We start from the raw sequence: 24,545 nt of genomic DNA on the forward strand, positions 1-24,545 counted from the left end.
GTATTCCCCCAATCCATGGAGCAGAATAGATGATTTTTGCTGAAGGGGAACAGGGATCCCCAGCTTTAGAGGGGACCATCTTTATCACCTTGTACAAGCCCCATGGAGACAGACAGAAAGACAGGAACATCTATACTGGGGACATGAAGCACACAGTGAGGGGAGAGGCCCTAGACACTCAAAGTCTCTCTACAACCCCACCAGGAAGGGCGGGCAGGAGAGCCCCGGGTCTGGTGGAAAAACCAGGTGATGAGGCAGACAGGTCGGGTGCCCAGGCAGTGATGAGAGGTCAGAGGTAGAAGGGTGACCAGTCATCCTGGTGTGCCTGAGACTGTCCCAGTTTTAGTGCTGCAAGTCCAAGACTCTAGGAAACCCCTCAGTCCTGAGCATGCGGGGACACTTGGTCACCCTGAAGGCAATATCTTTGTGGGCTCTCCTGACAGCTTGCAAATCCCTGCAAAGCCAGCCTCTGGGATTTTCCACCTTCCTATCCACCTGACAGGTGACACAGAACCAAGAGGGCTAAAGTGCTGGGTGCCAGGCCCGTGTGTGTGTAAGGGGGTGTCCCTGTGGGAGGTGCCATAGCAGTTGTCTGCCAGCCCAGAGCAGCCTGGGTACCCCAACTCTCACTCCCCTGAAGTGGGTCCCAGTGCTCACCACTGGGGGCTCCAGGTCAAGCTCTAGCCTTAGGGCCAGCATCCACTCTGATTGGTCATCCTGGTTATTAAATGTGTGACTGTCACCCCCTGCCCGAGGGCAGATTCTTCCTAATGCCATCACAAACCCAAGTGCTGTACTGGTTTCCCTGGGTTCCACAGCAATTGTGTCATCAGACCCCTCCCCCCAGGGGGCCCATGGAGAAGCAAGGGAGGGGACGGCCGAGGGTCAGCCCAGCACAGAAGGATCCCCTCTGAGGGCAGCTCTTCGGCCCCAGGGACCCAGAACACACATGACTCACGCACTGGAGCTCAGACAGGTGCCTCCCCAGGAAGCCGCAGAACGCTGGCATAACGCAGGGCATGCTGAGCCCCTGATGTCCCCAACCCTTTGCCAGCACCCTCTGGCCCTGCAAAAGCAGCCAACATGCCTATCTCCAAGTGCCCGCAAAAGTCAGAGCCTCTGTGGAAGGGATGGGACCAGAAGGCCCAGAAGAATGGACTGAGGCACCAGGTGTATGCTGTCAATGGCGACTGCTATGTGGGCGAGTGGAAAGACAACATGAAACACGGTGAGTGGGGGACCCTCGGGGGCTCCAGTGGTGAGCGTGGGTTATGGACTAGGAGTCAGGGTCCTAAGAGTCAGGACATAAGACGTGTCTCTGAGGCGCCTTCCAAGGGGCGAATGATGACCTGGATCATCCAGGGGCCTCCACATGCCGCGGGCTCTGGAAAGGAATTCGGCCCTGACTTTAGATGAGAGAAGGTCTCAGGGACCAGCAGGGCACAACGCAGTCTTGAAACACCAACCCTAGCCACAGCTGGGGGTCTGGGGACTCCAACTCAGTCCCTACCCTCTGAGACCTGGGCCAAGCACAGGGCTGGCTAGCAAGAGGGAAACGCGGACCGCAGAAACCAGCTTGCAGTTGGGGTTCTGGTCTTCAAACTCAGCCCTGATCTGGGGTCTGACCAATAGGCAGTGAGGGAGGACCCGGTCTCCCCAAGCAGCTGGGGGCTCCGACTTTAACTGGACTGGGCTCTGGGTCTAACCAGCAGGGGGCACAGGAGTACTTGTGACACAAATTAAACGGTGAAGAAAAAAAAGTTTTTATTTAAAAAAGGCGGCATGACTTCTCACTCCAATCTGGCGATTCCAGATTCTATGCTCTTAACCACTTCTCTCCTGCCTTCCTGCGTGAGGAAGTGCTTTGGAGCCCATGAATCTGGGCCAGAATCTCAGTGCCACCAACTATGATCTCGAGTGATCACTATACCACTCAGCCTCAGTTCCCCGATCTGTAAAATTGAAATAATACCTACCTGTAAAGATAAGAGATGCTATCTATCAAGTGTGTAGCCCAAGGTCTTTGCAGAAGGGGAAACATCTGGAATGTTCCCTGAGAGCTGAGCATGGTAGGGATGCTACTCAGAATCTTCCTTGTCCGAAAAGCCTTCCGAAGTTGACCCCACCCAGTGTGTGACACGACACCCATTCTCAGCACTGATTTAAAGGCCAGGCTTTATGTGGCTGCTCAGAGCTCTGTGTGTGGTTACAGATGCCTGCTGTATGCTTCAGTCTTTGTGGGCAGCATGTGGTGTAGACAGGGCCCTGGACTAGGAGTCAGGACCCTGAAGTTCTGAGCCTAGTTCTACTGCTGAGTAGCTGTTTGACTTTGGGTAAGTCATTTCTTATTCTCTGGATCTCGGCTGCCCCACCTGCAATATGCTCTTGTAGGCTGTTGTGGCCTTCTGAGCTCTTCTCCTGTGTGAGTCCCGCTGCCCCTCACCCCCTGGAGGCATAGAGCTGTAGGGGCTGGGGCTGCAGAAAGACCTGTCAGGAACTCAAGGGCCAGACCCCACCTCTTTCAAGACGCGCCTTTCGCCCAAGCTGAAATGAGTTGCTGTGGTATATGCAGACTGGAAGAGATTAAAATAAAAAGTCATCATGCAAGGCCAGGATGGAGTGGCTCTGGTGGTTCTCCAGATTCTCATTCATTCACCCCACTAATGCTCACTGGCGCTCCTAGTCCATGCCAGGCCCTGGACTGGGCATCTGGCATGATCCCAACCACAGGGAGCTTCCAGTCTCACAGAGAACCTGCACGATAGGTAATAACCCATTTTATAGATGAGGAAACTCAGATTCAGGGAGAGGAAGTGACTTACTCAAGGTCACATGGCTAATAGTAGTGACATCAGGCTGTGAGGGGACCAGAGAGGGACACGAAAGGGGCCACGAGAACATAGTCAGAGAGTGACATTTGAGCTGAGCCCAGGAGAATCAGAATGATTAGCTAGGCAGAGGGGCATGTCTTCTAGACATGGGATCACAGTGCAGGGATGCTGTGCGGTATTAGGTCTTGTTCAAGGAATAGACTGGAAGCCAGTGGGGCTGGAGCAGGGAGAGCAAGAGGAGAGAGTGGGCAGGTCAGGAGAGCCAAGCACTTAGAGCCTCCCTGGCTATGGTAAGTTTTGCCTTTATCCCGCAGGAAAATAGTCTCATTGGACCAACTTAATAAGATTTGAGCAAAGATTTGCAGGAGGTAGAGTGAGTGAGTATTTGGGGAAGAACATTCCAGGTCAAGGAACAAGCAGATGCCAAGGTCCTGAGGTAGAATTACATCTGGTGGGTTCCAGGAACAGCACGGAGGCCATAGTGGTTGGATGGCAGTCTGTGGAAGGTGGGAGTGGAGGACACAGAAAGGGCTGGAATAGTATGAGATGGGTCTCCAGGTGTGTTCAAGAGAACCGAAGAAACATGCAGAACATTTTCTAGAAACTGTCAATGAAAGAAATTCCGAACCTAAAGAAAGAGTTTATTATGAGCCAAGGGTTTTGAGGCTAGTCCAGGAAGCAAAATTTCAGGGGACTGAGAAAACGCTCCTGAGAATGGTAGTTTTGCAGCTTATTTGATACATTAGAATCAAAGGAGAAGATGTAAGTCAGGTGCATGAAAGCCATTGGTGGTAGATTAAGGTGAGAGAAAGCAAAGCGGGGAAATCTCTAGGATTAGATAAAAAAATTAAAATGGAGATACATACTTCTTTTACATGGGTGGCTGCAGGATAGTTAACATTTCATGAACACAGTTTACAGAGGTATGCAGGTGAAAGATAATAACGAGGAATATTGAGGTTGTCTTGCTCCACATCAGAGTCTGGAGGAGACTGTTTTGACATCTTAAGTATGTTATCCTAGATGCACACGAACAATGGATAGGGCTTGTTCGAGGTAGGGATTCATCTATCATACAGGCCTTAGGATGAGAGTTCCCACCATAATTCACTCAGTTAGGATTTTTTTTAATGATCAAAACATCCTTTGTGGTTATTTTTAAGTATCGAGCTTGTCAAGCTTGCCAAAGTAGCCCCCTTTTGTTCACCAAACCCTGGCCATGTGGCATATCCATTCCATATTATTAAGAGATGAAGCCGAAATGCTGAAGGGGCAGATTTCTACTTGGGTTTGCTATGTCAGTCTGGCTTCAGGGCAAAGGGCTGGAGAACCACTATTTGTAGAAACTGGAACTTTCTTGGGTTTTTCCCAGGTGCTGGGGGTCTAGAGACAAGGCACAGACCCTGTCCCAGCCCTCAAGAGTTACCAAGTCTAGGGGCCCCTGAGGCCTAGGCAGACCTAGCAACTGCCCCCCAGCAACTCTCCCAGCCCCGTGGCGACCATGTCTGCAGTACTGGCCCATCTGTGTGTCATCAGGAAAAGGAACAAAGATCTGGAAGAAGAAAGGAGCCGTCTATGAGGGGGACTGGAAGTTTGGGAAGCGAGATGGCTATGGCACCCTCAGCCTTCCCGATCAAGAGACAGGAAAGTACAGGAGAGTATACACGGGCTGGTGGAAAGGCGATAAGAAATCGGTGAGTTGTTCTCATCATGCCCTGGGGTGTCGGCCATCATGAGCCCAACAACGAGCTGTGTTATTATGTGTGTGTATTGTGTGTTGACAGTGTGTGTGTGTGTGTGTGGGGAGAGCAAGAATAGAGGCCTGGGAGAAGGGAGGTGTTGAAGGGAGGAGAACAGGGGTACTGTGTGGGTAGGAGAAGGAAGGGGTGGGGTAATCATCAAGGCTTCTCAGAACAAAACTCAGGAAACAGGAAGCCAGAGGAGAAGGCTCAAGGAGGAGCCTGTGACACCCTGTGGCTATAAGAAGCCAGCCAGGCTGTATGGGGGTGAATTCTCCTCCCCTCTCTCATTTCCTGGCTTTCTTTTCCCTGAGCAGCCCTTTCTGAGAATCCTCCTTCTGTCGGGTGAGGATAAGGGACGTGTAGGAAAAGTGGGAGCAAGAAAGCTGAGTTCACACCCTTAGCTATAGGACAAGAGAGGAAGGTCTCAGGACCCAGAGGTAGAAGCCAGCCAGAGGCGTGTCCTCAACCCATAAATGCCCGAATCCTCACCATAGGTCATGGAGACAGATAAAAATACAGTATCGCCATGGAGCAACTGCTGATGGAACGAGATATGGTCCTTCATCTCTCACATCATCACCATCGCCATCACCATCATTATTATCATTCCCATTTTATCCATGAAGAAACTAGCTCAGAAAGATGATGTGCCTACCTGGGGTCACATTGCTGGCAAGTGGTAGAGCTCATGATTTCATGAATTTTGCTCTCAAATTGCTTATTTATTGGCCAGTGAGGAGAGAGATCCCCAAATAAACAGCTTACATACAATATGGTGTTAGGATAGAGTGTTTCACAGACAGCCCAGAGGAAGATCATTGAGCATTCAAGGCAGGCTTCCTGTAGGAGGGGACACGAAAAGATGTAAAGAGTTAACCAGGAAGAGAAAAGAGAGAAAGGGAAGTAGCAAAGGAGGCAGAAGTAGCAAAGGGAAGGATATGTCAGCAGAGTGTGTGCCCACAGGGGTGGGGGCCTCGGAGGAGAATCAGAATTTTGAGGGAGAGACTTGGGCTGCTGGCTCGACCTCCTTAAGTGTGATCTGCTGGGAGTCCATGATTCTCTGTGGTTGGACGTTAATGGTGGTGCCGATGCTCATTTTTCTGAGGAGAAAGTTTATATATAGCTTTGATCTGATTCTCAGAGGCATCAGAGTTGGGGAGATGGGCGATGTAAAGGTCCTTCTTGTTGTTGACTGGAGGATGCAGCGGGGGCGGGGAGAATGGGAGAGTAGAGGAGGGGGGACCAGGGAGGAGGGGAGAAATGATGGGCTGCATGAAAGCGGTCGCAGAAGGACAGACAGAAATGGACAGCCTCAGGCGACTTAGCAATACACGACCATCGGCTTGGGTGGAGGACTGAGAGAGGAAGCAGAGAAGTCCGGGTGTGTGGCATGGGTGCCAGGGAGGACGACAGGGCTTTCCTAGTAGCGGGGGCGGCGTGAACAGGGATATCTTCGTGCTTTCAGGGCTATGGGATCCAGTTTTTCGGACCCAAGGAGTATTACGAGGGTGAGTGGTGTGGCAACCAGCGCAGCGGGTGGGGCCGCATGTACTACAGCAATGGCGACATCTATGAGGGCCAGTGGCGGAACGACAAGCCGGACGGGGAGGGCATGCTGCGCCTGAGTGAGTGCCCCTCCACGCCGCCCGGCCCCGCCCACCGGGCCGCGCCCCGCCCCCTCTCCTCCGAGCCTGCTTGGCCACGCCCCCGCAATGCCTGTGGAGTGGGTTAAGGTGAAGGACAGACCAGATCCCTGCCCTCAGGGAGCTTATACTCTAACAGGGGAGCCTGGCGATAAATATAAACAATTAAGACATTTTCTTACGGTCATAACAGTCATAGCCTACACTTACACAGCACTGAGCTCATTAATCCTCACTGGGACGCTGTAAGATAGGTACTTTTATCGCCCTCACTCTACAAATGAACTGAGGCACAGAGAGGTTGCTTGCTCAAGGTGACACAGTCTGTTAGAGTGCTAAGGAATTAGATATAGGAAGGCAAGTTGGAGGATGACACAGGAGTTGGGGACAGGGGTTATTTAGATTGACTTGCGGGTCAGAGGTCAGGGAATGCCTCCCTGCCGGGGTGGCGGGGTGGGGGGGGGTGGTAATGTTTGAACTGAAAACAGAGGGAGGAGAGGGAGCAGGATAGTCACTGAGCTAGGAAAGAACATCCCAGGCAGAGGGAGGAGTAATGAGAAGCCCCCACTGGTGTCAGGACTTAGTCCATTTTCTACATAGAAACCAAAGTGAGCTTTTTACAAATTGGAACTTGTCGCTGCCCTGCTTCGTAGCTCTGTGACCTTGAGCAAGACAATCAAACCGCTTGAACTTTACAAGCTCCACCTATAAAATGCAGTCCATCATCCTTCACAGAGCTGTTTTTGCGAGGAAATAGGTCAGTAACATAGCGTGGAACCAGGTACAGAGTAAGTGCTGAAAAACACTGCCTATTCATATTATTAGCTATTTTTTTACACATAAGAAACTATCTTGCTTGTCCAAGTTCAAGTAAGTAGTGGACGCAAGCTGTGAACTAGGTCTGATTCTGGAAGGCGCTGACACCCCAGGGCTCTGATGTGTATAGATCGGTTGTCCCAGACTCTACTCCACCCACCAGCCTAGAGCACACCATTCAACTCTGCTTCCTTCTGCCTTCCTGTTGGGCATGGCGTCCAGCCTGGGAGAGGCAGAGGGCCAGCCTGGCAGTCTGGCCCGGTTTGCTATGCCCAGCACCCACAACTTCCTGTCCTTTCAGAGAATGGGAACCGCTATGAGGGCTACTGGAAGCGAGGCTTGAAGAACGGGTCGGGGCGTTTCTTCCACCTGGACCACGGTCAGCTGTTTGAAGGCTTCTGGGTGGACAACGTGGCCAAGTGTGGCACGATGACGGACTTTGGCCGAGATGAGGCCCCTGAGCCCACACAGTTTCCCATTCCTGAGGTGGGCAGCTCTCACCAGGGCTCTCTGGCCAAACCAGAAAGAGACAAAAAATAGCACCCCCCAGCCACACCCAGCCCAGCCCAGCCCAGCTCAGCTCAGCCAGGGAACAGACGAGGTTTTGTTTTCAGTCAGGGCATCTCCAGGGAGGCAGGTAGCACCCCGCAAAGGAAGCAGCACTGCCTCCCACCGAGGTGGGCAGCAGCGCCTCCAAGGCAGGCAGCACCCTCAGAAGCAGGCAGCACCTCATAAAACTGGCAGCCTGAGACTTCCATGCTCCTCTAACCAACCCCTGTTGCTTCCCTCCAGGTCAAAGTTCTAGACCCTGACGGCCTGCTGGAGGAAGCCTTGGCCATGTTCAGGAAGACACAGGAAGAAGGAGATTGATGCCAGGTGAGGGGGTAGGCATGCTGGTCACCCTCTATGTGGATGAGGCAGCTCCTGGGGTCTCCTTCGGCCAAGGGGCTCAGGGGCATAATCGGAGAGGGTAGGTTTCTTGTCTCCTGCAGTCTAGCTGATCCTTTTCAGTTCCTTTCCTTCAAAACTCATTTCCCTGAAGACCAGTTCATTCAATCTTGCCCAAGTTTTCCCATTTGTGCCCTGAGCTTATTGGAAGGAATCCTGCTTGGAGTCAGGTGGCCGGCTCACCCCTGAATGCCCTCGAGGAAGGTGGTTTGCCTCAGGCCTCCACTTGCACATCTGCCCAGTGGGCCCCATCCAGTCCTAGCCCCTCCTGGTGTGGGTGTGAGTGGGGTTCGAGGAGCGGGCGTTGTACAGTGTCTTTGAAACGCCAGCTCCCACCAAGCCCTCGCTCCTGCAGAGAGAATGCCACAGCTGCAGGAGAAAGTCAAGCCTAAGTCACCCAACTGCTCAGACTGGTGCAGCTCCTGCGGGAGGAGTGAGTGGTGACTCCGGGCACACCCTTGGCTCCCTCAGAGGGCACCTTGTTCCTCCCAGCGTTGGACCATTCTTTGCCGTAGGAGGCCAGTGCTTCTCTCTCTAGCTGGCCTTGGAAACCCTCTTGTTGTGGCCTCCATCCTAGGACCCCATCCCTGAGTGCATGAGAATAAAGGAGTATCTGGTGGCATTAGCCGGTGGCCTGTGGCATGAGGTTTGGGGTGGGGCAGGGGAGACTTGGGAGAGATTTTAAGTAGAGAAGAGGAAAGACGTCCCCATGGGCTGCACGGATTGACCTTGGGGGAAGAGACAGGAGGTGTCTCCAGGTCTCTGAGCTCTGAGATGCTCCAGAGGGAAAGAGCCTGCATCTATCTGGTCACATTTGTCACTAAGATTTGGGGTTAAAACCTGACCTGGCTTCTTGGCCTAACAGGAGGACTCTCAATCTTGGAATCCCGTGGGAACTTTAAAAGCTATAGACTAGGTCCCACGCCCAGAGTTTCACATGTCCGGGGTGAGGCCAGGGCCTTCAGAAGATTCCCCAGGTGATTCTAATGTGCAGCCAGGGCCAAGAACCCCTGACTTATTGGATTTGTGACCCTTAGCAAGTGACCTCCATGTCCCATCTATAAAATGGAACTTAAAGAGATCTCACAGGGATGTTTGAGGATTTGCTAGCAGATGTAATCATAATGAATATAACATGTATTGAGGTTAATTGTGAAGCAGACATCTGGGAAGGGCTGTGCATAATTCTAATCTAGACAACATTCCTGCAAGATAAGAGGGCCTCTTATGTAAGAGTGTGAGCTCTGCAGTCAGTCTACCTGGATGTGAATCCCTTGCGATTTATTTATTAGCTGTGTGTTCTTGGGTACCTCACTCAACCTCTCTGTCCTGTAGGTTTCCTCCCCTCTGATACAAGACAATAGAAGTACTAACACCTAGCGTTGTTGTGGCTACTGTGAGGGTCAACTGAGGTGTGGCTCTAATCCAAGAATGATTTCCTGTCCCCTTCTTCCCTGGGGACATGTGGGATGTCTGGAAACACTTTTGGTGGTGACGGCCATCAGGGAAGAATGCTCTTGGCACCTAGTGGGTAGAGGTTGGGGATCCTGTTCAATATGCTAAAGTGTAAACACACCGCGAAAGAACGATTCAGCCCCCATCCAGTGTAACCGAGATACTGCGATGTTCAGAACCACTTGGGTCAGGCCACTCGCTTAAGTGCCCAGTGCCTGGCACATAGTAAAGGCTCAATAAACACCCAATGACCGTCGAGGTTCTCTCTGCCTCTAAATCTTAAGCGAGTCGCCTGACCCAAGTGGTTCTGTCTATACCTGACTCTAGCAAGCTGAGCCTGGCTGCCTTGGGACGCAGAATTAGCCAGATATATAGAGCATTTACTGGGTGCCAGGCCCTGTGCTGACAGCTTTACCTGTGTCCTCTCCCATAGCCCCTCAACAACTTGAGGTGTCCTGCTATTATGAATGCCATTTTAGAGGGAGGTTCACAAGTCACCAAGCTAGAAAGTGGCTGTATTTAAACATAGGTCTATCTGCTCTTAAAGTATGGAACAGTGGCAGTGTGTATAGAAGGCTACAATTTTTCAGAAAAAGTAGGGGGCGTGTGCTTGTTTATGTATAAAATCCCTCTGGATGGGAACGGAGTAAACTGACAACAATGGTTGTCTCTGGGAGAACTGGAAATAGGGGAAGACAACTTTTTGCTGTGTATTTGGAACCATATGAATGTACTGTCTATTCAAAATGTAAATGAAACTGACATTAAAGAGACTGTTTTCAACTACCTGTGTTTCCTGAAGTTACCTGGGTTCAAGGGCACCTGGCATACTTGTTAAAAATTAGACTCCAGACACACCAGGGGCGGGAGGGGCATAGACGGCTGCATTTTGCAAGCTAATTTGGTGATCCTTGAGTTCAAGTAAGTTTAAGAAAGAAAACCTAAGACTACAGAGTCATGACCCAGAAATTATTCCAGCCGGATCCCAGGTCTCTGCAGAAGCTGGGAGGTGGATCTCTTAGGGGAATGCATGGGAGGTGCTTTTGTCTTTTCTGAGGAGCAGAAGAGGGTTTCACACGGGCGCCTGGCTATTCCCTCCCTACTTGGTCCAGAGGAACATCTAGGGACAGGGAAGGGGTGGACTGTGGTACTTATGATGCAGGATGAATAGGAAGCTGTGATAGGAAAAAGGAGGGTCCCCTTCCCCACCTGGCTCAAAAAGCTGCTGTTGTCCACGACCATGTGTGCACAGAAGGACAAGACCTTAGGGCTACACCTGCCCTTGACCAACTTTCACTTCAGCCTGAGTACTTTATGTTTATAAAACCACTTTCTGTATTGGGTTTCTGGGACAGACAGAGCTCTCAAAGTCAAAGGCCCATGGGGTCCAGACAAGTAACAGATGAGGCTGGCTTGGTGTGAGACAAGAGGGAGCAGTGCAGACTGTGGCAAACATAGGTCCTGGGGAGGAGGGTGGCTGCGACTCAGCTGTTCTGTAAGGAGGTGGGCCCAGCACTGCTGCTGGCTCTTCCAGTTCTTTAAGCAAAGCCAGAATCCGCCCACTTAAGATTTCTGAGTGCGCCTAGGCGCTGAGCCAGGCTTCCCAGGTTCTAACTCTGGCCAATTACTTTACCTCCCTGGGCATCAATTTTGTTATCTGCAACATGGAGACAAACATTCCTGACAAAACGCACGACCTGACTGTAATAATGACAAAATATCAGAGAAACCAGACTGAGGCAACATTCTACAAAACCATAGGCCTGGACGCTTCGAAAATGTCAGTGTAACAGAGGGAAAAGGGAAGCTGTTCCAACTCAATGTAACGCGTGATCCTGGATGGAAAGGTCACACTGCTGTTAGGGACACGTGTGGGGCAAACAGGAAAGCGAACATGAACGTTCTAGTAGATGGTAGTATTGTATCAATGGCAAATCTGAATTTGATCACTAAATTGTGGTTATGCAGGGGAACGTCCTTGGTCTTAGGAGGAAGTACGTAGACCTGAAGGGTCACAGCACCTGCAGCCAATGCACACGGCTCGGCGGAAACACACCAGGCCTCCTCGTTAATCATGGTTTCGGTGTCTGTAAATGTGCCTGCTTGCAGAGGCCGAACAAGGAGACACTCTGCCTTCTTGTTTCATCTGTCACACTATCAACAAGTATCCTTTTCATGGTCTATTCGGTGCCATGTTTTTCATTTTGTGCTTTCTGTTAATTTTGCTGTTTAAAACGGCCCTCAAGCGTAGTGCTGAAGTGCCGTCTAGTGTTCCTGAGTGTGGGAAGGCTACGATGCGGCCTCCTGGAGAAAATGCCTGTGTCAGGTAGGTAAGCTTCATTAAGGATGAGTGACAGTTCTGTTGGCCCTGAGTTCAATGGTAATGGCTCAACACCATATATTAAATAAGGTGTCTTTAAACAGAAACATACATAGAACAGTTGCGTACGGATCACTTAACAAAAATATTGTGACCAGAGGCTCGTAGGAACGTCACTCCGTGTTTTCTGTAAGACTGGTAGTTCAGCATCCACTAATCCACGTTCACGGTGACTTTATAGAACTACCGTGAATAACAAGAACTGACTACATATTTCAGTTATTGTTCATGCGACTTTTCTGTAGATTCGAAATTTCTCAAAATGGTGAAAAACCAATTTGTTTAGAGGCTCACCTGACTGGGGCACCAAGAGACATAACACGAGGCAGCCCAGACCCAACAAATACAGACACGAGAGGTGTCCCTTATGAGTATATTTATGTGTTCACACACGCACACGCACACACTCGACGCTGAACTAGGGGGGCGGTCAAGACGGAAAAGACAGGAAGCATCCAGGTGGCATGGGGGAGGAGGGAAAGACAAAGGGAGCATTTGTCCCCGCTCTGGCTCCCACTGGTGGCCTCCTAATAGGAGGTGAACCTGGAGCTGGAAGAACAGGAAGTGCTTATTTTCTTAGAGGAAAGTTTCAAAGTGCAACAATTTCTCTTTAAAAAAAGAGCCTCTCCCCTCCACTCTCTGCCCCCTGACAAAAGCCGAGCCCCCTGCACAGGCTGTCCTTGAGGCTGGGGCAGGATGAGATCGTGGGGAAGGGCCTAAGGCCAAAGCGAGGATGTGCCCAGGCCCGGGAGGGCTTAGGCATAGTGGCTGCCGGGCGTCAGGGGGTGGTCCCCTCTGTGGTCCAGCTGGTCCTGCAAGCGGGCGAACTCGGCCAGCTCGTTGAGCTCCTGGAACTGTCGGTCCGTCTTATGGCTGACCAATGAGCGGTAGAAGTGGACGGCAAAGACGATGAAGACCAGGCCGAAGGGGACCATGATGGTGGTGGAGGCGATGGCGGCGGCCTGGCCCGGGGTGATGCCCCCAGTGCTGCCATTGTTGACGTTTGCGGCTGGGGGCTTGCTGGTAGGCCGCAGCTGGCCCGGCTGCTTCTTCAGAGGCAAGAACTTGACCCAGCAGAGCAGCACGACCTCAGCCAGGAAAAGCAACGTGCCGATGACAGTGGAGAAGGCCCAGGCCAGCTCGATGTGGCGGTGCATGCGCTCGTGGGGCGACTCCTTGACCGAGTTGAGGTTGTGCACGTTGCTCACGGCCTCGATGTTGGGCAGGATGCACGTGCTGATCATGAGCGCGAACAGGTGCACCGCCACCAGCACTGTCGTGCAGGCACTGAAGGCGATGAGCAGCCCTGGCGGGTAGTCGTGTTCGGCGTCCAGCTGCACCTCCACCATCGCCACCTGGGGGTTAGGGCAGAGTGGGCTGAGCACCAGGATGGTCACAGCTCACAGAGGCTTTCCTCCTGTCAAGCTCTGGGACCCTGGGCAAGTCACTTGACCTCTCTGAGCCTCAGTTTCCACATCTGTATAATAGGGATAACAAGACCCACCCGCTTCGGGGCTGAGAGGTGGCAGAAAGTACTGGTGGCAAAAGCAGGCTGCCTGGATTCGAATCCCAGTTCTGCTGCTCACCAGCAGCATGTCCTTGGGAAAGTCGAGGACTGAATCTCTCTGAGCCTCAACTTTCTTTTTTGTAAGATAGGGATATCATATTAATTCGTAAAGATTATTTTAACAACTAAACGAGAGCTCCTGGTACATGGCAAACACCTCCCAAATAGTCACCACTGCTGTTACCACCCAGCCAGGAATTAAAAACCAACTGCCACAAATGGTTAAATGGTAAGTTTTATGTCCGTCTGACTACGATTAAAAAAAGGTTTGCATAAAAAAAAAGCAAGCACCTACCAGTCCCCCTGTTGGCCCCAGAGTAGGGATGAAGGCCCTCCCAGGCCACGCCCAGGCCCTGTCTAAGAACACAGTATGCCAACCAACAAGGAACCACAGGACGCTTCCCAGAAGAGATGGTGGGACAGCCCTGGGGCCATTCCCTCCCCAGGCCCAGCTCTGGGCTCAGGGCCCCAGGGCTGACTTACTAGCTGCTCCCCAGTTCCTGGAGACCTGTGGATCCGGGGTCAGCAGGGGCATACTCTGGGCTCACCACCCGCTGCTTCTTACCTGGGCCTTGCAAATCACCCCCATATGAAGGAGCCAGCTCATCAGATCTGCGCCAGGAGCAGCGGGTGGCAGGCATACTGCCAGGGCCTGGGGCAGAGAGCAATGATGGCAATACCGTGAAGGACAGTGACCCTTCATTAAGTGCTCGCTATGTATGTACGTGCCAGGCTGCCCTGACCCCTCCAGACTCCTGGGGAGGGCGGTAGGCTCCTTCCTTCCCCACCAACTCTCCTTTCGCCTGTAATGTTGGGCCCTGTTTGTTTTCATTTCTTGTTCTACTGCACCCTTCCTATGGCCGGGAAAGGCTGTGTGGGGCAGTGGTTAGGAGCCAGGCAGCTTGCCTCTGAATCCTAACTCCTCTGCCCTTTATTAGACTATGACTCTGGGCAGTCCCTCTAACTCTCTGGGCCTCAGTTTCCTTGTCTGTAAAATGGAAATAATGAGACATGGCTGACAGGATTTTTATGAGGATTAACTTAAGTTAATCCCAAGTAAAATACTTGAGTGCCTGCCTGGCACAAAGTAAACCCTCAGTGAAAGTAAGCTTTATTATTATTACTAAGTTTAGAAACCTCATCCTCAAAGCTACTGTCTCTATGTGAAATCCTTTGAGGTTGGTTTCTAACCTCCTGGTGTAGGGGTAAGTACAATTTAGAGCTGACTTGCGGTCCGACACCTTTGAGACTCTGGTGACAATAACAGATATCCTCAGAATACCCAGGAATAGTCATAAAACTTTTCAGACACTTTCAATGGGATTCACAGACTTTTGCTTTGGAATCTCTACAATTGATGATTCTATGAACTTTTCGGCCTAGGAGTTTACAAAATGTTTCAAGTTCATATAAATCTGGAGCAGTGTCATTAGGATTTTGACTGCTTTTAAGACCATTGGTGGCCTAATGTCAGCTCTGACAATTCTTAGTACATGCTGGTGAGGGATATGGGGCATCAGGGCAGGCCACCAGGGCACAGTGAATTAAAAGTCACATCCGGAAGCCCTGCGGTCTGTCCCCAGGGCTGCCTACACTGGAAAAGCGGGGCACGCATCCTCTAGTGGTGGGTGCCTCCTGCTACCTCCCCACCCCCAGTACTTCCTCTTCCTGTTTTGGCCTGTTGCCCCGGAACCTGAAACCGGAGAAGGGACAAACAGGAGAGCCTGCTGCTTGGCTGTCCCAGGTCCACTGGCTATTTATTCCCTCATTGGAAATGTCTGGACCCATTAGGTGTGTCAGGCCCAGAGCTGGGCACTGGGAGCAGAAGGGGGTTCATATACAGGTAACATTCTCAATCTGTAACCTTACCCGGTATCTCTCCCTCCGTGTAGCCTGAAGCGTGAATTAGCTCCTCTACTTACAAAGTTGGTAACCTTGGACAAGTATTTCAACTTCTCTGTGCTACAGCTTCTGCATCTATAAATTAAGGGCCTACTTCCTATTTTTATTTTATTTTTTCCCCGGAGGGCCTACTTCTTATAATTGTTCTGAGGATTCATGAATTAGCAAATATAAAGCCCTTAGGACAAGACCTGGTATATAATAAGCTTAATAAAGTGTCAATGATTATTAGTAACATCATCATTATTCTTTTACAAACTGAGGCTCAGAGAGGTAGGTCGGCTGTCCCAAGGGTCAGACTGCCCCTGAGCGGGAGATGTGAACTCAAGTCCACTTGGCCCTGAAGCCCGTGTGCAAAGCGGGTAACAGGACAGCTTCCCTCACATGGTTGCTATTATAGACTGAATGTTCCTGTCCCCTCTAAATTCATACTTTGCAACCTTAACCCCTGATGTGATGGTGTTAGGAGGTGGGGCTTCTGGGAGGTGATTAGGTCACGAGGGTGGAGACCCCATGACAGGACTAGCGCCCTTATAAAAAAGACCCCACAGAGCTCCCTTGCCTCCCAACCATGTGAGGACAGTGCTGTCCATCAGCCAGGAAGCTGGCCTTTGCCAGATATCTAATCTCCGGGCACCCTGATCTTGGACTTCCGGCCTCCAGAATTGTGAGAAATAAATGTTTATAAGCCACCAGTCTGTGGTGTTCTGTTATAAAAGCCCAGATGGAATAAGACATTAAATGAGGTCCTGATATGATATTGTTTAACACAAGGCCAGCCCACAGGAGGTGCTCAATAAATCTTAGTTGAAAATGAAAACACAGGGCTTGAAGTGGAAGAGAAATAGCTCCTGGACACCCTGAGCTCAGGCTAACGAGAGCTGACCCCATGTTTCCATGTTCTACCTTTCGGGGTGGGAGAGAGACCAGACCCCCACTCTGGGCCCTCAACCACATCTGGCCAGATGGCCATATCAGCATGACAGAGACTACCCTTTCCACACCATTCGTCACACCCATAGGCTCCAGGGTCAGAAGCAGCTGTTGGGACACACCTGGTCTGGGGCCACCAGAACTGGCCAGCCCTCCCCCAGCTCTTGGGCTGGGGAGAAGCTGGGTGGCTCAGTCTGCACACTTAGCTAAGGAAGAGGAAGGGGCCTGCTACTATGCTCCGGAAGAAACCCCATCGCCCTCGCCGGACCCTACAATTCCTGGAACTTCGACCATGCAGACTGGCTGTGTGTACTGTTCCCACATTAAAGACCAAGTTCAGAGCCATGGGGCTCTGAAAGAACAGCTGGCATAAACCATGGATCCTGATGAAAACTGTTCGCAGGAATAGAGGTCGCTGCCTTTTCCAGAAAGCTTCCTGCTTGGGAAATCTCCCCATGGGTGGGGAGAGTAAAGTCAGGGGGGCCTCGTGGAATCTGGCAGGCGACTCAGGGCCCCTAGCTGAGTCCCAGAGAGATCAGATCAGATCAGATTGCAAGCAGCTTCACAAGGTAAATATAGCTGGAGAACATTAGTTAACCCAAAATAAACAGCTCCCAGCCAGCCACGGGCCTGCTTAAACCTGGCCACAGGAGTCCCAAAGGGGTAGAAAAGGCGAGAGACCACTAGCCCCACTCACACTGGTCCGTTAACCCCACCGGGGACGCTGGGATGCCAATTTTCAAGCATGAGCCAAGAGGGCTGTGTAATTCTGAAAGGTGGGGCCTGGCTGGCTTTGCAAGGTGTCTTCCTACTGCGCCTGAATGCCGACCACCTCTCCTCACTCCTGCTGGGCTCCACGGAGACCCTGGCCTCTTGGCACCTGAAAGTCCAGGTCTTTCTGAGGCAGACTCCTTATACTTGGCCCGACCCCAGCGCCAACAGCTGGGAGACACAACTGTCCTTTCCCAAGCCTGGGCTTCTTTTTGAGGAGGGTGGGTGGCTGCAGCCTAGAATAGGAGGGCCGCCAAGCCACAGTCACCCGGGGTCACCCAGAGCTGTCTGAGCCTGCCGGCCCCACCTCAGATGCAAACCGTTTATTAAGAAAGGACTGAGGCCTAGTCCAGCAGGTTATAAACTCTTTTGACCACTACAGTCCAGTACTCCAAATGTTTCTATAAATAGATACACATTTATAACAGAAATAAAAGTTCTACCAAACAATACTTAAAAGCAAGAACATGGTCTATTCTTACAATACGCAATGCACGGCACTTTCTATTTCATTCCATTCTTATTCCACTAAAAAAAATGTTGGTTGCAACTCACTAAATACATGTTACAAGCCACTAATCGGTTGAACCTGCAGATTGGGGTGGGGACGGCGGGGAAAACAGGCCTAGACTTTCCCTTCATCTGGCGAATTCCGACTTCTTTAGGTTTTACCTTCCAAGTCATTCATTCCACGACCTCCCAGGTGAGGACGGGGCCATTCATTCATTCACGGAAAATATTTATTGAAAAACGACTATGTGCTTGGAGGATCTTGTGGCTCTGCTGGAGAAAAGGCAGGAATTAAGACAACCAACTCCCTGCCCCAGGGAAGATGACAGGCACCGAACATTTAAGCAAATAAGTGTTTTCTGGCCGTGATAAGTGTCCTTCAATCAATGCTCCTCCACCGCCGCACTAACCACACTGTCTGAAGATGGAATGACACGTCCTGCTCACTCGACTCCATTTCTTTTTCTCCAGCACTCAGTGTAGGGGCCTCCGTAAAAGAATATGGAAGGAATAGTGTCCGACAGACAATCCTATGTGATCTGCTGGAAGTCAGAAGACCACATTAGAACTTCTGATGGCATTCATTTATTACTTAGCTCATCCTTTCAACTTTTCGATATTGTATTTTTATGTATGTTTTAATACACATGGTGTTTTATGACAACACATATCATGCATAAGCTGACATATGCACAATACACATATAACATGCATACATATTTGTATACATAAGCATACAGATACTGAGGCTAGCGCTAACAATCTTTTGTGAAGAGCATGCGCGCAGAAGTTTGGAGACCAACATTTAGACCAGGGGTCAGCAAATTGTGGCCTGCAGACTACAGTTTTTGTAGTTTTCCTGGCGCATAGCCACATCCATCCATTTACCTGTGGCCTGAGCTAAAATGGCAGAACTGAATAGTTACCATTGAAAGCTCGTGGCCTGCAAAGACGACAGTATTTGCTACCCAGCCCTTTCCAGAAAAAGCTGGCCATTCTTGGGTTAGACCAGTGCTCCCCAAAACGGCTGTCACACCATAGTCTCTGGAGATTCTCCTCTTAAGAGCCTGTAGTCCTATCAGTTTGAGACATCACTTCTGGGGAGTAGTACATTAAAGGCCCCCAGACGTCCCACCAGAGAGAAACCTGCTGGCTTTGGTTTAAACTTTCTCAGTTTTACTTCTCCAACAGAATCCCCACCCCCACCCCGATTACCACAGTGGCCCCTTGGGAACCCTGAGTCCTCTTTCACCAGCCCTGGACCCAGCGACCAGCAGAGCTCAACACAGATCCAAGCTGAAAATTCCAGAAATGTGCCTAAGGCACTTACAAAAAGGCTTCTCAGTTAGGCAGGGAGCACCGTTTCCCTGGGGCATTCAGCAATATTCCATTTCTACACAGCCCAGAGCTGGACATCTGGAAGACTTCAAAGGCCCAGTGACTGACCAGCTGCAGGGACGTGGGGAGACAGTAGTTGAGTAGCAAAGGCTCCAGGTCGGGCAGACCAGGGCTTGATCGAATTCTACTAGCTGGGTGATCATAACCTCTATGAACCTTAGTTCTACCTACAGTACATACCTGTATAGCTGTTTTAAGGATTTAATAAGAATCAAAGAAGAAGGTCCAGGTACATGCCTAGTATTGAGTAAATAGTAACATCATCAACATTATTCTAGAATTCATCATGTAACTCCTCCACTCCAGAACCTTCTATGGCTCCCCATTGCCTATACAAGAGTTCAAATTTCCCAGCCAGCCAGTCAATGCCCTGTGCCATCTTGCTTGGCTCGATTCATTTTTCTCTACTACTTCTCACAGACCCTGAACTTCAACCACACCAGCCCTTCTGCCTTTCCCACAAACTTTGTTCCCCACACTTCCTCTGATCAGAGGGCTCTCCTCCTAAGCCCTAACTCTACCACCCTCAAGGCTTAGCTGGAATCACATTCTTCTAAATCAGTTAACCCTTATAAATGCAGTCCCAACACCATGTTCCAAGGGTGAGCAAGATTCCTTGATGGCTGGGCCAGGTACATTCTAAGTGCTTTGCAAATACAGAGGCTCCTTGACTTACGATGGGGTTTCATCCCAATAAAACGATAGTATGTTGAAAACATTGGAAGTCAAAAAATGCTTTTGATACACCTAACCTACTGGACATCATAGTTTACCCTAGCCTACCTTACACGTGCTCGGAACACTTACATTAGCAACATTGGTCAAATTCATCCAACACAAAGCCTATATAAAATGTTGAATACCCTGTGTAATTTATTTTGAATATCACTTTTGCACCATCATAAAGGCAAAAAAACCATTAAGTCAAACCATCTTAAGTTGGGGACTATCTCTACTAACTCAGTGAATCCTCACCCCATCCTATGCAGGTGGAACTAATATTATCCCCATTTTACAGACGAGGAGACTGAGGCCCGGAGAGGCATTAAGTGACTTACCCAGGATCTCACAGTCGTAAGTGGAAGAGCCAGGATTTGAACCCAAGATGTCTGGTTTCAGAGTCCTCATTCTTACTTTGGTCAAAAATACCTGAGCCTCCCATCACTCTCCCACGCTTCCTCTCCCACAGCAATGGGGCTACACCAGAGGGCTTTGTCGCTTACCAGCCAGGTAACGTCAGGCAAGTCATTCAATCCTCACCAGGTTGTGTGAAGATCACAAGAGATGGTACAAGTACGACACTTAGCACAACGCTGAGCCTCTCACAAGGGCCCAATCAAAAACAGCAACGATGACTATTAGTATTTAGCACTATGAGTCGTAATAGTAATTTTGTACTCATCTCCATGCCCCCTGGACTTCCAATACGTCATAGAGGCTCAATAATGTCTTATGATTTGAGCTCTTCCTTCCAACTCATTTTCATAGAAATTCCAAGCAACTTCTGAACCCGCTCTGGAACCTGGGAACAAAAGGGTGCTGGCGGGCAGAGAACTTGAGGAGGCAGATAATCCAAAAATAATTGATCCCAGGTCGTGGAAAGCATTTTGTTGACGGCAGCAGGCTGACCTTCCCAATTATCTTCTGCTTAGGCTAACGTTACAGCCTGCCCTCCCCAGCAAACCAAGACTGCCATGTGTGCTTGCCACGGTTCTGCAGGGGACCGGGTCAGGCCGAGCCTGGCAGCCTCTCATTGAGAGGTAAACTGAGGCACAGATGGCCAAAATGACGGTCCTTGAAGGTACCTCTGGCTCAACAGCAGGAGTCACCAAACCCTGGGCTGCAGACCGGTACCGGTCCGTGGCCTGTTAGGAACCGGGCTGCATGGCGAGTGAGTAAGTGAAGCTTCATCTGTATTTGCGTCCACTGCCCAGCGCCAGCATCACCGCCTCAGCTCCACCTCAGATCATGAGGCGTTAGATTCTCGTGGGAGCACCGGTCCCTGTTGCCAAAAAGGTTGGAGACCGCTGCTCAAGAGCACCTGCTGGATGCTGACCATGTGCTACATCCAGGGCCCCTGGTTTGGAATCTGGATGCTAAGCCTAGACACAGCATCTTGTTTCTAGAAATACCCTCAGGAGCAGGAACCTTGTCTGCAGACTAGAGGGTCCAGCTAAGGTATACGTCATCAGATCCTGAATATTCCTCAACCTTTCGTAGGCCCAATTGGGCCTCGTAATGAATCCTCATGCAAGTCCCTGGGAAAACAGGATGTATGCCCGGTTTGTACATGAGAAACCTGGCCCCAAAGAGTAAAGCCCCCTCGTCTGGGGCCTCATGGCCTATCTCCCCAGCACATGAGGACACTGGGCAGTCCCTTCTACCCACAGCAGAGGGGCAGGGGTCCTCTCAATCCCCTTCCGGCTCTTGGAAGACCCTCACTCAATCTCACCTGGAGACCAGGTGAGCTTGGCATCCCCCTGGAGATCAAAGGTCATGTCAACTACTCTGGTGTTCCAGGTCTCTAGGGGGGCAGGAAGTTGGTAGTGCTGACTCACAGGACAGGGAGAGTAGTCCAGGAAACTCCTCACTCTGTTTCCATAGTACTGGGCTATGTGGCACCCCTTCCTCGCAGGCTCACTCACAAAACTGGGTGTCCGTGGTTGGGGTGGGACATGGCCAGACCTGCCCTGCTCAATGCCCATCCCTGCCCCAACCCCATCTCTCCCATAGATTTCTAGGCACATGGCAAACACAGCTGCTCTCTTGTAACTGCTTCCCTAGAATGAACGCTGTTATGGGGTTCAGCCCATCCTTGCCGGCAGAACTTTTGAGGATTCCATCAGCAGAGCCAGGAAGCCTTTGCCACCCCGACTGGGGAAAATAAGGATCCCCAATAAGCAGTTTGGGTGAGCCAAGGCCCTCCCGATGCTGCTGGCTGCCCCTGCCTCCAGACTTCCCAAACTGCTTTTAGCAAGAGGAAGAGGGAGGTGACATTTGATTAGAAGGCTTGGCTTCTTTGGAAGAGAGGACTAGAGAAGGCAGAAGAGTGTCACTCACTGGATCCTCACTTCTCCTGGAGTGGGAAGGGGCCTGGGTAGCTATGAATCTATGACCCCAAGAAAAAGGGGAACAAGCATCCCACCATCTTAAACCCAGAGCGCTGCTGTCACTCCCTTCTCCAAAACTGTAACATTTTGTTTTCCTTAAAAGAAACTTTTCTGCTTTATCTCTCATTTCCTAGGAGGCCTGGTCCTAACATGACCCTGGCTAGGCATCGATCAGAGCTCCATACACAAAAATGACAAACGTGCCCAAGAGAGTTCTGGATGCCAGCTGATCTAGGTTCAAATCCCACTCCAGCAGACTGGCTGTGTGGCCTTGGTAAAGTGCCAAGACAAAATCCCCTTGAAGGGTGGTCGAGGAGTTAGTGTGGGAGTTAGGGAACCCAGACGATGCCTAGTACGTAGTGAGTGCTTGGTAAATATCGGCTCTTCTTAGTCTTCAGGCAAAGGCAGAGACTGGTCTCTTAGGATTTGGGATGAAAAGACCAGAATTTCATCATATCAACCTAAATGCTCTCTCAAGCCTCCCTCAATTTAATTCTTAAAATCAGAGAAACTTCTGAGTAGCTGCCTTCATTCAGAAGTTAAGGCAGCAAGTGGCAGAGCTGGGAGAGCTCTTCCCACCCCCAGTCACCTGGCATTTGCACTGTGGCCCAGTGTGCTCCAGCCCGCTCAGAGCTTCTAAAGAGTGCAGGCTCCATCGTCTTGGGCCACTTGTTTGGAGAACACAGGGAGAGTACCAGAAACACTCCCTTCCGAAGAAAACACAAAGGGTGTAGCCGCTCCCTCCCTCAAGGCTAAGGGCTTAGCTCACTCAGTGTCAGGAGTGATCTGAGCTACAGACCTGGGGTGGGGTGGGGGGACGATCCCATTCCAGCAGGCAGATAATCCAGACTTGTTACTAGTGCTGTGGTTCGGGAGATTCCAAGATTCCCCGCCTGTAGGCATCCCCAGGGCCACTTCTCTGCCTAACCAGGAGCCTCACCTACCCCACCCCTCCGAGGCTCCTTTCTCACTCCGCCTAGCCCAGCACAGGGAGAGGAAACTATGCCTACTCTCCGCCCCCCATCTCCGCCCCCCAAACAAGAAAGAGCCCATTCAAAGGGAATATGTCCCACTCTCCTCCCCCATCCTGTGACTCAGTGGCAAGTTGCTGGAGAAAAATCGGAGTGTGGGGAGTGGTTGTCAAACCCCCAGGCTGAGGCTCTCGGAAAATACGGTAGGAAAATAAGGGTGTCAGGAAATCCCCTCTACTGGGTGATAAGAGAACGCCGCCAATATCTCTGGCCTCAAGTGTGGGGGCACAAGAGCCAGCTCAGGGGTCCGTCTCCTCCTTCCTACTTCCTGACACCTGCTCCCAAGGAGATCAGATCCCTTACGTCCCTCCTTTCCCCGGAACAAGTGAGAGACCGGGTTGTTACAGATCTACTTCGAGGATCCTGCTGTTTCTCCCTCCTTGCCGTATCAAGCTTGCCCGTCTGAAGGCCCTCGAGTCCCTCTAGCCCTGGACATTTGTATGACACCCCATCGCCCACATAGGGCGTCACTTGTCGCCCACCTCTCCTCACGTCTTAGCCCCTCTGGCGTCCGCGACAGCATTCTCCCAGCTCTCCCCGTCACCCCTGTGGGCCCCGTCGGGGCTGCGGGCCTGAGCGGCCAGGACAGGAGGGGGGGCAGGGCAGGGCGGCCCGAGCTCACCATGGCGAAGCCGGAGAGCAGAGCCGAGGTTCGGCTGGAGGCTTTGAGCTTGGCGCGGCTCAAGTAGAGCTTGCGCCAGGACAGCGCCTGCATCGAGTGCTCGTTGAGGCTCATCACCTTGGAGTAACTCTGGCCGATCCAGTCCGGGTAAGTGACGGCGGGCGGTGGCGGCGACCCTGGGGGCTCCCCGTCCCCGCTCCGGCGACGGCTCCGGCGGCTGCCGCTGAGGGGAAGCTCCGGGCTGCTGCTGCTCGGGGGCGGGGCGGGCTCCGGATGCATGAAGCACGCTGCAAAGGCGCGGGCCGGCCCGGGCGCCAGCGGAGGCAGCGGCCCCCACTCCCCGCCGCACCTCCGCCTCCGCTTGAAGCAGCCGCCGCCTGCCCCTCGCGCGGGCCCGGCCTAACGCGACCGGCCGCGGAGGAACAGAAGGAGGTGGAGGAGGCAGTTTTGCAGCGCCGCTTGCAAAAGCCCGGGGCGGCAGCGACGCGAGCTTGCGCGCGAGGCCGCGTCCCGGATCCCCCGGCCCGGACCCTCGGCGCGCGCTGCGATTGGCCGTCGCCCCAGGCTGATTTGCATACGCCTCCGCCCACCCCCAACACCCCGCCCACGAGGGGGTGGGAGGGCCCGCGCGGGTCATGTGACTCGGCTCCTCCGACGGCACCGCCCACAATCTCTGGCGCGACGCCGCGGGCGCCGGCACCTCTTCCTGGAAGTGCCCAAGGCCCGGGACCCCACCGCGCTCCAGCTGCCGGCGCCTCCCGTCTCTGCAGCTGCTCCGATGGCCCTGCTCCCGGACTTCGGACTCCTTGCTCGGGACGCCTGAGGTCACCTCTGGGCACTTCCTGTGGCCCGTTTCCCTGTTGGTACAAGGTAGCTCAAGGTCTTC

General features: G+C 51.8%; 2 protein-coding genes across 4 annotated transcripts; one reads left to right on the forward strand and one right to left on the reverse strand.

Moving 5' to 3' along the window:
• Nucleotides 1-271: 271 nt before the first annotated feature.
• Nucleotides 272-11,513, forward strand: MORN3 (MORN repeat containing 3). 2 transcript variants are annotated; one of them, XM_039879387.1, is made up of 6 exons: nucleotides 272-1,228; nucleotides 4,368-4,525; nucleotides 6,039-6,198; nucleotides 7,334-7,518; nucleotides 7,825-7,908; nucleotides 11,404-11,513. In XM_039879387.1, the coding sequence occupies exons 1-5, from the start codon at nucleotides 1,084-1,086 to the stop codon at nucleotides 7,900-7,902; spliced, it is 726 nt and encodes a 241-aa protein (XP_039735321.1). In that variant the 5' UTR covers nucleotides 272-1,083; the 3' UTR covers nucleotides 7,903-7,908; nucleotides 11,404-11,513. The 2 variants fall into 2 exon arrangements, with proteins under 2 accessions (XP_039735321.1, XP_039735322.1); XM_039879388.1 differs by lacking the exon at nucleotides 11,404-11,513 and adding an exon at nucleotides 8,336-9,516.
• Nucleotides 11,514-12,170: 657 nt separating this feature from the next.
• LOC120616078 (calcium release-activated calcium channel protein 1) lies at nucleotides 12,171-24,177 on the reverse strand. Of its 2 annotated transcripts, none has more exons than XM_039879385.1 (2): nucleotides 23,660-24,170; nucleotides 12,171-13,170 (listed from the first exon to the last, which is right to left on the reverse strand). In XM_039879385.1, exons 1-2 carry the CDS (start codon nucleotides 23,936-23,938, stop codon nucleotides 12,571-12,573), a joined length of 879 nt encoding a protein of 292 aa, XP_039735319.1. In that variant the 5' UTR covers nucleotides 23,939-24,170; the 3' UTR covers nucleotides 12,171-12,570. The 2 variants fall into 2 exon arrangements, with proteins under 2 accessions (XP_039735319.1, XP_039735320.1); XM_039879386.1 differs by having other exon boundaries at nucleotides 12,175-13,170; nucleotides 23,777-24,177.
• Nucleotides 24,178-24,545: the final 368 nt, after the last annotated feature.

This window comes from Pteropus medius, unplaced genomic scaffold (genome assembly GCF_902729225.1).
Source record: "Pteropus medius unplaced genomic scaffold, Ma_sr-lr_union100, whole genome shotgun sequence".
Lineage (NCBI taxonomy): Eukaryota > Metazoa > Chordata > Mammalia > Chiroptera > Pteropodidae > Pteropus > Pteropus medius.